The 14,132-nt window shown below is 46.4% G+C and overlaps 2 protein-coding genes and 1 long non-coding RNA gene across 6 annotated transcripts in view; 2 read left to right on the forward strand and 1 right to left on the reverse strand.

Annotated features, from left to right (window-relative positions):
- The first annotated feature begins 295 nt into the window (after positions 1-295).
- Positions 296-7,915, forward strand: DBR1 (debranching RNA lariats 1). Its single transcript, XM_064435616.1, has 8 exons — positions 296-535; positions 616-740; positions 834-914; positions 1,932-2,017; positions 2,392-2,616; positions 3,431-3,511; positions 4,628-4,773; positions 5,274-7,915. Exons 1-8 carry the CDS (start codon positions 339-341, stop codon positions 5,947-5,949), a joined length of 1,617 nt encoding a protein of 538 aa, XP_064291686.1. The 5' UTR covers positions 296-338; the 3' UTR covers positions 5,950-7,915.
- Positions 7,916-8,593: 678 nt separating this feature from the next.
- Positions 8,594-9,123, reverse strand: LOC135309532 (uncharacterized). Its single transcript, XR_010369754.1, has 2 exons — positions 8,770-9,123; positions 8,594-8,679 (listed from the first exon to the last, which is right to left on the reverse strand). It is a non-coding gene; the product is annotated as an uncharacterized LOC135309532 (long non-coding RNA).
- A 131-nt stretch (positions 9,124-9,254) lies between these two features.
- The window catches only part of ARMC8 (armadillo repeat containing 8), a 60,187-nt gene continuing 55,309 nt past the window's right edge, over positions 9,255-14,132 (forward strand). For 3 of the 4 annotated variants that reach the window (XM_064435599.1, XM_064435600.1, XM_064435601.1), the window contains exons 1-2: positions 9,255-9,437; positions 11,364-11,440. In XM_064435599.1, the coding sequence (XP_064291669.1) occupies positions 9,393-9,437; positions 11,364-11,440 (122 nt within the window). In that variant the 5' untranslated portion in view covers positions 9,255-9,392. Of the gene's footprint in view, positions 9,438-11,363; positions 11,441-12,569; positions 12,643-14,132 lie in introns of those variants that run through there. The other variant, XM_064435602.1, reaches the window with a different exon arrangement.

Raw genomic sequence — 14,132 nt, forward strand, 5'->3', positions numbered from 1 at the left:
CTGCAGGGACAGTGACTCCACCACCTGCCCGGGCAGCCCATTCCAGTGCCTGGCCACCCTTTCTGTGAAGAACGGGCAAGGCTGGAAGGGACCATGGGCTGTCAGCGGGTCCGACCTCCCTGCTGGGTGGGGCGGGGGGTACCCTCGGCGGTGAGCGGGCCGGCTCCCGCAGCGCAGCGCTCGGGGAAGCCCGAGACGGGCAGCGGGCATGAGGGACGGGCCCCGCTCCCCCGGCCCCTCGTGCCCCCCGCAGGGCGCATGCGCGGCGGTGACGCACGGGAGCGCGCGGCGGTGACGCGGCAGGCGCGCGCGGCGGCCGCTCGTCGCTGCGCTCGGCGATGAAGGTGGCGGTGGCCGGGTGCTGCCATGGCGCCCTGGACAAGATGTACGAGACGCTGGAGCTGCTGCAGCGGCGCCACAACGTGCGGCCCGACCTGCTGCTCTGCTGCGGGGACTTCCAGGCCGTGCGCAACGAGGCGGACCTGCGGTGCATGGCCGTGCCCGCCAAGTACCGGCACATGCAGACCTTCTACCGGTGAGCGCCGCCGGCCCGGCCCCGGCCCGGCCCGACCCACGCGGGCTTGGCCGGGTCCAGCAGCTGCCGTGTCTCCGCAGGTACTACTCGGGCGAGAAGAAAGCCCCGGTGCTCACCGTGTTCATCGGCGGCAACCACGAGGCTTCCAACCACCTGCAGGAGCTGCCCTACGGCGGCTGGGTCGCGCCCAACATCTACTACTTGGGTGAGGCCCCTGCGCTCCAGTCCCGGCCCCGGCGGGTTCCCCCCAGCCCCTGCCCCGCCGGCCCCTCCGTGACCGCCCTCCCGTGTCCCGCAGGTTACGCGGGCGTGGTGCGGTTCCGCGGAGTGAGGATCGGCGGCATCTCGGGCATCTTCAAGTCTCACGACTACCGGAAAGGTACCGGGGCAGCGGGGAGGGGAGAGCCGGGGCCGCCTTGTGGTGTGAGGGTCTGCCTGTGCTCACCGCCAAACGTGTCTTAGCCTGGAAACCACCCTTGGTTCAATACACGGATTTCCCTGGAGTTGGTAGATGAGTCTGTAGCTGCCCAGTGACCACAGCAGGAAGCAAGGCACCTTTGGAGCTTTGTTGGAACAGTGTTGATTTTTCCATAGCAGTGTCCTTTCAGCGTGCACTGCAACACTGTTTGGTTTTCCTTGAGTGAAGCAGTCAGTTTATAACCGTGACACTATATGAGTGTATTGTCCTGCCCTGAGGTTTAGGGAGTGTACATCTGGTTCCTCCTGGTTATGTGGGTGGGTATTCAAGAGTTCTTCCTGGGAAGGGTGTCAAAGATGATACCCCATGTCAGTGAGTAGAAGATAGTTTGTTCTTTCTGATCTCAGCACTTAAAAGAGTGGTCCTTGTGGTTACTGTACTGTGCTGTCTTTAGTAACAAACAGCTTCAGGGAAGCTTTGCAGGTGGCTGTCAAGCTGCAAAGTACTGAACCAGTTTTCTGGAACACTTGATTCTGTCTGATACTTGCCAACACCAATTCAATTTGCTGTCATCAAGGGGGCACTGTATATGCTTGAATATTGCCTGAATGAGATGAGATGAGACTCTTTAGGCAATAACTAAAAGAGCAATTATTCTGTTAATTCTGTAGAGTATGTAGGAGCTATGTCAGGCATTCGTGTGTTTTGTCCCAAGGCAAAGTTGGAAACTCATCCCTTATGTCAGGGTACATGTTGGTGCTTCCGGAGCCTGTGGTGCCTGTGGACAGTGACTGGGATGTTTAGGCTGCTGCTGAACCTGTTAAGCTGTACTTACATGGTGGGTGGCAGCACTGAACAATCATGAAAAATCACAGCCTTGTATTTGGGGTTACTCCAGGTGCCTGTGTGACCCCAGAAAGCTGCTGTGTAGGAGGGAGCTAGTCATTCAGGCAACTCTTCTTGTTATCAACATTTCAGGCCACTTTGAGTGCCCACCATACAACCAGCAGACCATCAGAAGTGCTTACCATGTGAGGAATATTGAAGTCTTCAAACTCAAACAGGTCAGTGGAAAGTCTCTTTTTTTTAAACAAGGGTAATTTTCATTAATTTGGAAGTAGGAAGTTAAAGCTACTCTGATCAAGTATGCTGAATATTGAACATGCTTTAACAGGTTGATCATACATCTGAGGGCTGTGTCCTTTGAGGAGGACTATTATGCTTAGCCATTATCCCTTTAAAAATTTAATGAGGAAGAAGATGCCTTTGTGGGCAGAGGACTTGCTCTCTATCTATGATTTCCTCTGAGTGCCTGACTTATGGTGGTGATATGAACCCTTTTATAAGGCAGTATAAAGCACAGCTGGCTGCCCCAAGTAATTTCTGAACTCCTTTGTCAATATGTTGTACTTATGCCATGTGCTTTTTGGCCTGACAGCTGAAGCGTCCCATCGATATATTTATGTCACATGACTGGCCAAGGAGCATCTATCACTATGGAAACAAGAAACAGCTCCTCAAAATGAAATCCTTCTTCCGTCAAGAAGTGGAGAGCAACACCTTGGGAAGCCCTGCTGCTTCAGAGCTTCTGCAGCACCTGAAGCCCACCTACTGGTTCTCAGCACATCTCCACGTTAAATTTGCAGCTTTCATGCAACACGAGGTAAAGAGGGACTAAAAATGAATGTATGTGTCCCAGGCACACTTTAGAATTCTCATGCAGGTAATCACATCCAGAAAAGCAATGTGGTGGTTTTTGTTCTTAAAACTCAGTTAAAACCATGAAAGATTAAGTGGTGTTAGGATTACTGTTTTATGTAAATTAAAGAGATGTTATAAATGAGGGGTGTGACTCCTGATCTTCTTTAAGAACACCAAGAAATAGCTATTGTTTTGAAACTTGTTAATTTAACTGTGTAGAAAAGCACTCTCCTGCTCTGCTGGGGAAGCAGATAACTTCACAACAGGTGAGAAAAAGAGGCAACTTCAAAAAAACTGGTAAGGAGTGATTGAAGAGAGGGGTTACCTGAGGGTGGGAGGATCCCTGGAGTACAGCTTTGCAGGTCTGGTAGCCCAGGTTTCAGCCAAAAAACACCCTGTAGTTCAGTTATTCCTGAAGTGGTGCCAGGGCTGTTTGTATTTGGAAATTATTTATCTCTAAAAATGTTAACTCCAGACCTTGTAGGATCAACAAGTCTGTTGCCAATTAAGTTACAGTTTTTCTTTTTATTCCAAGGCTGAATGTGCTCAGCTGAAACGAGTTAGTGCTGGAATGTAGCTCTTGCTTTATCTTGCCATTATCTGCATCCTGCTAGACTCCCAGTGAAGTCTATCATTCTCTTTGTCACTGCTAATTTTCTATTTCAGAAAGTATTTTTCTGTAGACATTATACCTTTAACCTGTCTATACAGCTTGTTTAGATTGGTCAAATTTCACATAAGTGCTAATGATTGTGTTAACACCATTTGCTTCCTAGACAAACTCCAAAGAAGAGTTACCAAAAGCAACCAAGTTCCTGGCTCTGGATAAATGCTTGCCACACAGAGACTTCCTGCAGGTGATGGACATTTGTAGAAGGTTTTCACTTTAAGTATTTTATTTGTTTGAACTGCTAGTGCTGTTCTTAGGTATAAGATGAAGAATAGTGCTGATAAGTGGAGGACTTTCAAAGAAACTGGGAATGCTGGCTGTGTGGAATGGTCTTTGTAGGATTTTGTCCTGAACTAAGCAGACCATTTTGTGTAGGTGCAGTGTTTCCTTAATCCTACCAGTTCCATCCAGCTTTGAACAAGTACCTGACTCCAATGAATGAGTCTAAAATAGATTATTGAGAGTGCTGCTGACAGTGTGTTTTTCAAATGCACTCAGGTGTTTTATTAGTATTAGAGTAGCTTTTATTTATCATTATAAGGATAAAGTGGTGCCTTGTCTGTCCTTTGGATGTGTGGTGGGATCTATTTGCCCTGGTAAATACTTCTGAAGGTGAAAGAGTTTGAGGATGGGCTCTAGCTATGCTAAGGGACATGAATACTAATCCAGACTTAAAATCCTAGAATGAAACTGATCTGGATTAGTACTACCTCCAGCAGCATGGAGGGTTTTACTACTTTGTGGAGTATTTAGAGTCTGACTAGGGCTAGTCAAAATCTGGCAGTATCACTGCCTTTCCCTGGAGAAATCCCCTCAGCTAAGAGATGTAGCAAACTGCATCCTCTCCCTTGTCCTGGCCACATCTTTTTTCTCTTAAGTATCTGTTTTTCTGTTTTCTTAAGCCACAAATGGGAGAAAAATTCCTTAAGAGAAACTAAAAAAAAAAAAAAGGGAAAAAATCCTATCCTCCAATAGAAGGCAGCATGAATTTAGAAACAGGCAAATTCTATTTCTGAGTTGCATCACTGTCCAGTTGCTGGCAGTAAGTGAGGGAGTGTGTTCTGCTTTTTAATTGATGTAAGCTGAAATTTAGAAATTCCTTTTTTACTGTTACTGATTGTCCTTTGTTAGCCCTTAATGGGAGGCTGGCTTGAGAGGACTTGTTTGGTTGAGACCACTAGCTCAGTGTACTTTAAACTTCATTAAAACTGTGTACAGTGAAAGTAACCTTTGAAACTTTAATCAGATTCTGGTGTCAAGAGAAATGACTCACTTAATCTGTTTTCTGTGTGTTTGTAAGTAGATAATAGACGTGGAGCATGATCCCAATGCAGGAGAGTCGCTGGAGTACGATGCTGAGTGGATTGCAATCCTCAAGGCCACCAACAATCTTGTTAATGTGACCCAGAGCTCCTGGAACATGCCTGAAAATAATGGCCTCCATGCCAAGTAAGTTGTCTGTAAAATAGAGATGAAAATGTGGCTTGTTTGTTTGTTTTTCTGGACTGGAAGTAAAGTTATATTGGAGTTGTGTTTCTGTTCTGCAGCCTGTAGGACTGGCTAAATGCTTTGGAAAGAAAAGGGGATATTGGAAAAAAATGTAGTCTAAAGCATACAACTTCTTTAATGTTCTACCTTGGCAGTTAGTTCTGTTTTGCAAATTTAGACACCAGCACTTGAGGGACAGAAACTATACCAGGAGGTATAGTTTCTGAAAATCAGACTGGGTTTATAGGCATGGGTTGACAAAATACACTAATCCTTGGTAGGGAGAAGGGTGTCTCAGTACTGACCAAAAGCAAATGAAAACCTTCCTGAAAAAGCACTTGAGGAGTAAAGTGTCTCTTGTAAGATGAATATATAATCCATCTTTGAAGGTTGCACTCTGGTGGGAACAGGCAGTACCTTTTGACTTGCTGCACTTATTTAAACTCTATGCACTTGTTTAGGTGGGATTACAGTGTGACAGAAGAAGCCATTAAAGAGGTGTTAGAAGAGCTGAACCATGACCTCAAAATTCCTTGCAACTTCACATTGACAGCTGCTTGTTACGATCCCAGCAAGCCCCAAAAAAACATGGAGCCAGTTCATACCATCAATCCACAGACCACTGAGTTCTGTGCCCAGTTTGGCCTCACTGACATCAATGACAGGATCCAGCAGGCTAAAGAAGAGAGCTCAGGACGAGGTGAATGTGAAGAGGAGGAGGAAGAGGAGATGGACAGTACTGGGTCAGCAGAGGAACCCAGTGAATACACTACAGATAATTCTGGCCTCTCATCCTTTAATCCAGATGAAATAATGCTGGATGAAGAAGGTGGCGATGAAGACCTGAGTACATGTTCTGTAGATCCCTCCCCTGATCACCCTCCCGAGTTCTCTACGAGCTTCTCCGACATCCGGATCATGCCAGACTCCATGGTGGTGTCGTCTGACGATGCCACGGACTCCAACAACGAGGAACTGGACAAGTCTGGTGGGAGCAAGCAGCTGGAGGACAAGAGCTCCACTGAGAGGTCCTTAAAGCGCCTCAGCGGGGATGAGAACGGGGACAGCGGCGTTAAAAAAATCAAGAGAAGGAACCAAGCTATCTATGCTGCAGAGGAGGAAGATAAAACAGATTAATAGTTCACAGGGTGTAAGTTCTCCCAGCCTTTCTGTGGGAAGGTGGTGAGAATTGTACTGGACCACATGTGCTTTTAATGTTACATGATCTTAGTCATGTTACTTTCCTAATCTCAGAGGCTGGATGTACTTCTCACAGGGAAGGTGATTTACACAGAATAGACATCAAGGAAAGAAGCTGAGCTTTTCCAACAAAGTATTTGTCAAAGGATGTAAATCTCGTATATCCTTGATTTTTGCTTCAGTTCGTGGTGTATGGTGTACACTCCATATCTTCAGCTGAACAAGACTCACTGTGCTTGTTTAACAAGAACTCTTAAACTTGTAGCCTGAGTCCAAGCAAGAGGATGTCTGACTTACAAGCAAGAGGATGTCTGACTTACAAGCAAGAGGATGTCTGACTTACAAGCCTGAATGATTTTATTTTATTGCTTTTATCTTGTTTTATACCGAATTATTAATGCAAAGTAGCATACGCAATAACCCTGTGAATGACATTTGAAAATAGAATTCCCATGATAGCAAAACAGCAACAGAAGAATGAAGATTTTTGTTTCTGGTGATAGTCATGCCACAGAAAAACTTTGTGGTCTTAAACAAAACAATATGTATTGTCCAGGATTGGCTTTTAATTACAGTTCTGATAGCAAACCAAGTCTCTTGCTTTGGAGGATGACGGTTTTATGGGGACCATGGAAGAGTGCATTTCTGTTCTTAAAAACTCTTTTTAGTTCTATGTCTTAAAACTTGAGAACACTGTCTTAAAATGAAAGTAGTTAGGAAGGACAGCTTCCTGAATGTGGACAGCACCACTGTGTCAACTCTGACTAATTAGGGCTGAGTTTGGTGTTCGTGCAAGGCGGTGGGTGTGTGAGTTGTCTGAGACAGTAACACCTCCCGTTATCAAAGTCACCTTTCACTTGTCATTTCAGTAGCTGTAACTTGCTGAACTCTTAAAACTGGATTTAAAATCTTCCAAAACACCTTGGTAATCTTCAGCTGAGGGAGAACTGAGGAGTCCAGGTTTTTTTTTGTTTTAAAATTTTTGTTTTCAATTTGTTTTTAAAATAACACCAAAGTGCTGTGCTCAGCTGCCAGAACAGAGACCCTCTTGTTTCATTTTTTTTTATTTTTGCTCTGAATTATTAGTAAATGGCACTGCATTGGCCTGAGAGGCCACAAGCATAAAACTGAGTGAATTCATGCAAATGACAATGTTTTCAAGCATATGTCATTAGACTCATTAGCCTTCCTGACAGATTGAATTCCTCATGGCCGTGCTGCCCCACCCCAAGAGCAAAAGTAGCTCCTGTGCTTTTCCTCCTCCAAGGCACAGGCACTGAGAAGGGAACAATCATCCTGACAGGAACAGGGAGCTGGACAGGGAGCAGTGAGTGAAATACACCCGTGAGTGTGAGTTGTGTATCAGGGTCGGGAATTAATCTGTTTTTAAATCACTTCCATGGTCTGGAGTTCATCTTGCTTCCTCTCCTGTCAAGCAGTTCACTACAAAAACTAAACATGTTAAGTATTCAAGGGCTAGAAAAGGGCATAATTAATGCTCTCAACAGTTCAATTAACAGCTCATCTGTCAGAACAGCCACCAAAGAGCTGTGCTGAGGTATGAGGAGAAACGGGGAGTAACTGGGGTGTGATACTCAGGGTATGTAAAATGGCTGTGAACTGTCAGGTGAGTTATTGAAGCAGATGAGTCTCTTTAAGGGTCCTGGGTCTGCAGTGGTAAAATCGTCATCGTGCCTCATGATCTGAACACTATAATGGAAATAAAGTGTTTTAAATATAAGTTCTGTTATGGACTTGAAAAGCCTCCCAAGGAACCTAAGCATGGCATTGAGCTCTCAGGGTCTCTGCACAGGAATAGAAGATGTATTGTGCATGTAATAGACTTTTCAGTCTGGTTCCTTTTGTTTTTACAATAAACTTCTCTCCTATGTTGTCCCATGCCTCCCTCCTTCTGATAAATATGTTTCTAGAAGGCAGGAGACTTAGATTCAATATACAGTACTGGTTTTTGAACCTTTAAAGATTTTTTTATAAAGTAATTCAGCGTCTATTGAGCAGAGTGCAGCTGGTAAACACAGATCATAAATGCTTTTTGAGTGTGAATCATGTCTGACCTCTAGAGTTGCCATGCCCTTTCTTGCAGTTGTTCACTCCCTCTGCAGTTTGCAGTGTCCTCCCCTACCTTGCTTTCATCCATTATGGATTTTCCCTGTCGCCAGGATTCTCTGCTGCAAGGAGGATTCAGAAGAAGCGCTGAGCTTTTCTAGTAAAGGCCAAGTACTTCAAAAAGGAAAACTCTAGGGAATGCTGATAAATTTAAATTGGCTTTTAAGACCCAGAGTGTCCAGTCCTCTTTAAAAAGATTTAGTCTCTGAAAACATTTGAAATTTTGATGAGAAACCTCTGGAAAACCTTGGTACAACCCTTTTATTTTTTTCCAGTGTGTGTACTTAGTCTAAAACTATTTTTGCTGTTATTAGTGCTTGAGAAAAGTGTTGGCCTGTTCCATCCCACGCCAGCACACAGGTTTTTTCACAGCATGTCATCAGTCTGCTCAGAAAAACAGCAAAGACGTATAGCCTTGTTTAAAATGGAGTATTTTAAAATTAAATCTGTTAAAGTCATTTTGTGACTGCATCCTGAGGTATGTTTATTGTACTCCTGTTATCCTGTGCAGTCTCTAGCAGCTGCCAAAACTCTGCTTTCCTGGGAAGGGAATAGGTTGAGAGGTGTGAACCCGAACTGATGTTTCTGCTATCTTTTCGTAGTTTTACCATCCTCCCGTTCAGTTCTGACCTCAGGGTGGGCGCAGTCAGTGTCCCCTCAGGCTGTGTAATGCAGTGGCGCTAATAAAAAAGTACATCTTGTAGACCCTGTAGCACGTCTCAGTGAAGTCCTGAGTTGTTTGGGGTGTTTTCTGTGAAAAACAAATTCAAAACCAAAGAAATCAATGCTGGCAAAAAAGCAACGACAAACTAAAGCAACGCAAACCGAATGTGTGCAGCGGGGCTGAGGGGAAGGGCGGGCTCGGGCTCGGCCCCGCTCGGGCTCGTTTCGGTTCGGGCTCGTGTTCGGCTCGGGCTCTTTTCGGTTTAGGTTCGGATCTGCTCGGGCTGGGCTCGGCTCGGGCTCGTTTCCCCTCGGTCTCCGGCTCAAGTGGGCTCGGCTCGGCTCGGCTCGGGCCGTCACCCTCCGCGGTCCGCGAAGGCCGCGCCCTTCCCCGCGCGTGCGCACAGCGGGCACCGTCCCGCACGCGGGTGGCGCGCGGCGGCGCAGGCGCGGTGGGCGGCAGCGGGGGTTCGGCGCCGGCCGGTTCGCTGGGCCCGCCCCGCTACCCCCGGCCCCCGCCCGCCGCGCGCCCGCCATGAGCCCGCGCCCGCCGGCCTGAGGCGCCGCCGGTGCCGGAGCGCTCCGCCAAGATGGCGTGTGTGCTGGAGGCGCCGCTCCGCATGAGCGTCCTCTCGGTGAGTGCCGCGGCCGGGCCCTGCCTGACCTTGGCCCCCGCTGGGCCCCGCTGTCCGGCGGCGCCGGGAGCGGCCCTGGGGCTGCGCCGGGAGCGGGGGCGGCGGGGCCGCGCTCCTTCCCTCTGCCCCCCGCGCCGCAACTTCTCCCGGCGCTGCTTTTCCCCCTGCGAGGAGCCCGTTCCGTGCCTGCGGAGGCAGCGGCGCTCCGGACGTGTCGTTCGCTGCTGGCGGCTCGGGCTCGCCGGCCCCGGGCAGCTGCGGCTGGGCACGCGGAGGGCCCGGCGCTGCCGGCGCTGCCCTTCCTCGGGGCTGCGGAGCCGGGCAGGGCTCCGGGTGCGCTCGCAGCCCGCCCGGCTCGGGGGCTGTGCCGCTGCCGGAACCGGGGCTCTCTCCTCGCGGCGTCCCGGCTCCTGCGGCAGGGAGGAGCCGCCGTGCTGGGGGAGCCTGTGACAGCCACCTTCCCTTCCCTTCCCTTCCCTTCCCTTCCCTTCCCTTCCCTTCCCTTCCCTTCCCGGGGCGCGCAGCGGTCCTGCTGCATCGCCCGGTGCTGGCAGTAGCGATGCGAAGGGTGCAGCCCGCGTGCTGCCGCAAGAGCGGAGGCTTGGCTCTTTCCCTTCTGTTTCCTGAAAAATACACGTTGGTTAAGAGTTCCGTGAAATTGATTATGTCGATTTTTTTTTTTTTTTTGGAGGGGACTGCCTGCATATGAATACACTTGTACATATTGTAGACTTCGTAGCTGATGGTGTTTCTTCATATTTTAGAAACAGAAAGCTGCGGGTTCTTTGAAGTCTAGAAGAGTTTTACATGTAAATACGTAGGTCAGATAGGTAGAAGTCTATTGCTATTCTCAAAAATACTGTCTTTGGTTACACGGTGGAAGTGTATCTGTAGGACTTACGTGGCATAATTTAATAGTGTTCCTGAAGACAAAGGAGCCTTGCTGCCTCTAGATGATTCTTCTCTGTGATGTGAGACCACAGGCAAGAAGCTGCTGGTGCCTCTTGACATCAGGGTGGGGAAGCAGGAGTAGGTTCAACTCCATAGCAGATACTTGCTAAAGCAAGGAAGAGTTTTCAACTCTTAGAGCTTCTCTCAAGGAAAACTCATAAGGAAAAAATGGGAAGCTTAATGAAAAGAGAGCTGGCAAAAAGGAAGAAAAAAAAAAGAAAAAGAAAAAAAAAGAGAGATATAATGGCAACACATCCTGGCAGGTGTTCCTGAGAACCTGAAGACCTGGAGGGAAAATTCCCTTCCCCTTTCCCACCCTTGTATTTTGGAATGCTTGCCATCTCCGACTTTGGATCCTCTCAAAAGGAATAGCAAATCAGTGGTGCATAAGTGTGTAGCTTACAAGCACAGTCCTGTTGCTGGGAAGAGAATTCTCTTTGTCTTATACAGCACTATGAGAATGTTGTGGGGAATAACGTGCTGCTGTCCCTTTGTAGGTCTGTGGCACAGGCTCTGAAATTTAGGTATGTTGTGACAAAGTAAGTTACAGAAAAATGTCTTGTTATGAGCTTCCTTCTTTAGGAGAGCTTGTTTATGGATATGGTTCTTGGGCAACATTAACTGCTCTTTGAAACTTTTTCTTCCAGAAATTTATTTTTAATCTATATAGTAATTAAACATAATAAAATTGTGATTCAAGGCAGTGCTAATAACTGCAGTTGATAAACAGCTCTCTGTTAACTTGCTTTGACACTTACCATGTTGGTGTCTACATTAAGCCCCTCATCTTCTCTAGATTACACTTGAACACAGGGTTATCTTTGTGTGATGTTGCCCAGCAGTAACACGCTGCACATTTAAATACAATTCTGTGGGTTCCCTGCCTCTTGCCTGGGAAGTTTTGTACACTTGCTGCTGCATAAGCCATGTGTGGATTGATATAAACTGTTGCAATTGTTTGCTCTCTCTCTGCAGGAGGTCACAGCCAGTAGCCGCCACTATGTCGATAGATTGTTTGATCTCGATCCCCAAAAAGTCCTGCAAGGTGTCATGTAAGTCACTGAAACACTCTTGGGCTCTTGGTTGTGCATAGGCCAGGTGTACTTGATCCCATGTGAGTGATAAGTCAAGGGCAAGAAGCTCTTCCTATGGTTTTTTTAAGAAATGTAGTTGGCAAATCTTAATACAAATATGTCAGTATTGATATAGAGATAGTATTGATATAGACTCTGACTCTGTAGTGCATATGGTTCATAACACAGCCTCCCAGTTGCCAGAAATGAGGTTAAACATTCTGTGAGCACTGACTTTTTTTTGGATGTATTTCTGCCTTTTGGCCGTGTTTTGCTCCTCTTCCAGGTCTGTTGAGACTCTTTGTTCTTACTGCACTGCCAAGTCAGTGTACCTGCCTCTTACTCTTTCCCCTGCTGCCATGCCTGCTTGTTGGCTCTGACTTTTTTAGTGCTTGGCTTCTGTCTCCCCACGGGAACTGCAAGCTGCAGGAGAATGCTCCCACAGAACTGAATTTGGATGCAAGTTACATTTCAGTGCTTCTGTTTCATGCCAGCGGTCAGGGCAGGGACTGAGAGAGTGAGTCAAGGAGCAGGAGTGAAACTGCTGCAAAGCTCTGCATGTTCCCTTGCTGTCCTTAGGCCATGAGCTTTCCACTAGAATCACTTTTCCAGCAAAGTGGCAAATGAGTCCTTGCCCAGGACTGACCTTGGTGGTGAAACCAGACCTTTTTGGGCTTACCAGTAGCTTGCTGGCTGTGGCTGTCTAGTACAACACCAGGAGAAATCAGAGGAACAAGTAGATCAAAAAGCCAGGAATCTTGGTTGTGTTGCTTAGCATGATCTCAGGTGTTCCCCAGTAGCAGATGAAAACACTTATTCCAAATGCCCAGGGCAACATGTGAGTGTCCCTTCAAAAGAACCCAGTCTAGGTAAAACTGTCCTGGAAGTTTCCTTGGTTGGAATACCCCCTTACCTGTGTAAGAACTTTAGATACCCTGCTGGAACTATGTGCAGGTTCTTAACTCTGCTCAAGGGGAGCCTGCTTTTGCTTCCACCCCTTGGCCTTTGTGCTCCCCTCCTCATAAGGGTGGTGGGGTGGTCCTGGGGAAGGATGTGTCTCATCCAGTGTCCCAGTGGGGTGACTTAGCCCCTCTTTTCTCCCTGGCAGATGCTCTGAGCCATGGCTGGTTCTCCGTCCCTGCTCTCCTTCCTTTTCAAAGGACTGGAGCCCACAACCCTTGGTAATCCCTTCCCTGTCTTTTGATATGTTATTCATCTTTTGCAGTATAACTGATCTCCCAGAAACAGGAGTTTTAGGCAGTATCTTTGTCTTGGGTAACATCTGAAATTCATCTGGTCTGTGGGTGTCAGTGGATTCTATGCTGAGATCCTTTTCTTGTATTTAAAGACAAGAAAATACCAATTTATTTCACAAAATCTCTCATAGGGCAGATTTGGATGGTAAAACTGTATTTGTGATGCTCTGGCTAAAATCTTATTTGTGAGAGTATCTTTACAGACTCTGAGCCAGTCCTTTGTGGCAGATGTGTTGTTTTTCCAGTCGTGGTGGGTGGGTGTGTGACAGTCCAATTTAGAAAAAAATTATATAAAAGATAGAACAAGAATATGAAAGAATATAAAAATATATATAAAAGATGGAATATAGAGTAATGTATACATTAAAAATTTCTGTCAGTCCAGGATTCTTTTTGGGCAGAAGAATACTGCTTTGTCCTTCTTTCTTTGATTTCAGGGTATATGCAGAGATGTTGAAGTTAGAATGATCTGGTATTTGGGGTGGAGTAGGAAAGGATTAAAGTTTTTCCAGAAGTGCCTGTCAGAAGCTTTACCAGATATGCTGCATCCTTTGCAGAAAATCTTTGTTTCCTAAGATGTGCTGGTTTTTCCCTGCATCCTGGCTGGAAATACTGATGACCTAGATTTTTATTTTGATTGATGGAACTGTATGAATATCAAGGATCAGAAAATGGGCTGTTGTAAGAGGCTTTGTTTCTGCCGATTGTCTTCAGTTATGATAGTGCTGTTTTTTGTATGCTTGAATGAATAACTTGGCTTGAGGCTTTTTTCATTGCATCCTTGTAATTTTAATTAAACCCAACTTCTGAATGAGCATTGATAAAGGTAAAATGTACCTAAATGCTTCCTGAACTTGAAAATCATGCCAGTCCAGTTTTCATCTTGTAACTTGAGAAAGCTTTAATTACATATTCTAAAAGCATTTAAATGATTAAATCTCCTTTTTTTCCTTGCTTTCCCATGAATTTTCAGAGAGGTGATGTTCAGAGTTTTCCTTGTCCAGACAATAAAGCTTTACCTGGTTAAGAGCTTTTTGATTTTCCTTCTACTGGGAAAACAGAAACCATTTCCTTGTCCATTACTGCTGCATGTGGATCTATTGATCTTATTTCAAAATGTCAAGTTTCCTGCAGAACTTCTGTTCCCATAATTTCTGTCATGCTCATCTGGATGTGGGTAGTGGATAGGAAAGGGAGAATTGTACCTGCCACTAAATCCTGAATTTCTGTTCAGGATTTGAGAAGTTGAGATGACTACTGTCCCTGGTGGTGCACTAAAGTGTTCAAGGCCCTTCTCCATACCCACATCTGTGTGGCAGTGTGTGTATTTACCTTTAACTTGCTGTCTTTGTAGATGGGCAAGGTTGATATAGAAGTTCCCTTCTGTAAACCTGGACTCTAAATTGTGGCCGTGC

Source organism: Passer domesticus, chromosome 11 (assembly GCF_036417665.1).
Source record: "Passer domesticus isolate bPasDom1 chromosome 11, bPasDom1.hap1, whole genome shotgun sequence".
NCBI classification, from domain to species: Eukaryota; Metazoa; Chordata; class Aves; order Passeriformes; family Passeridae; genus Passer; species Passer domesticus.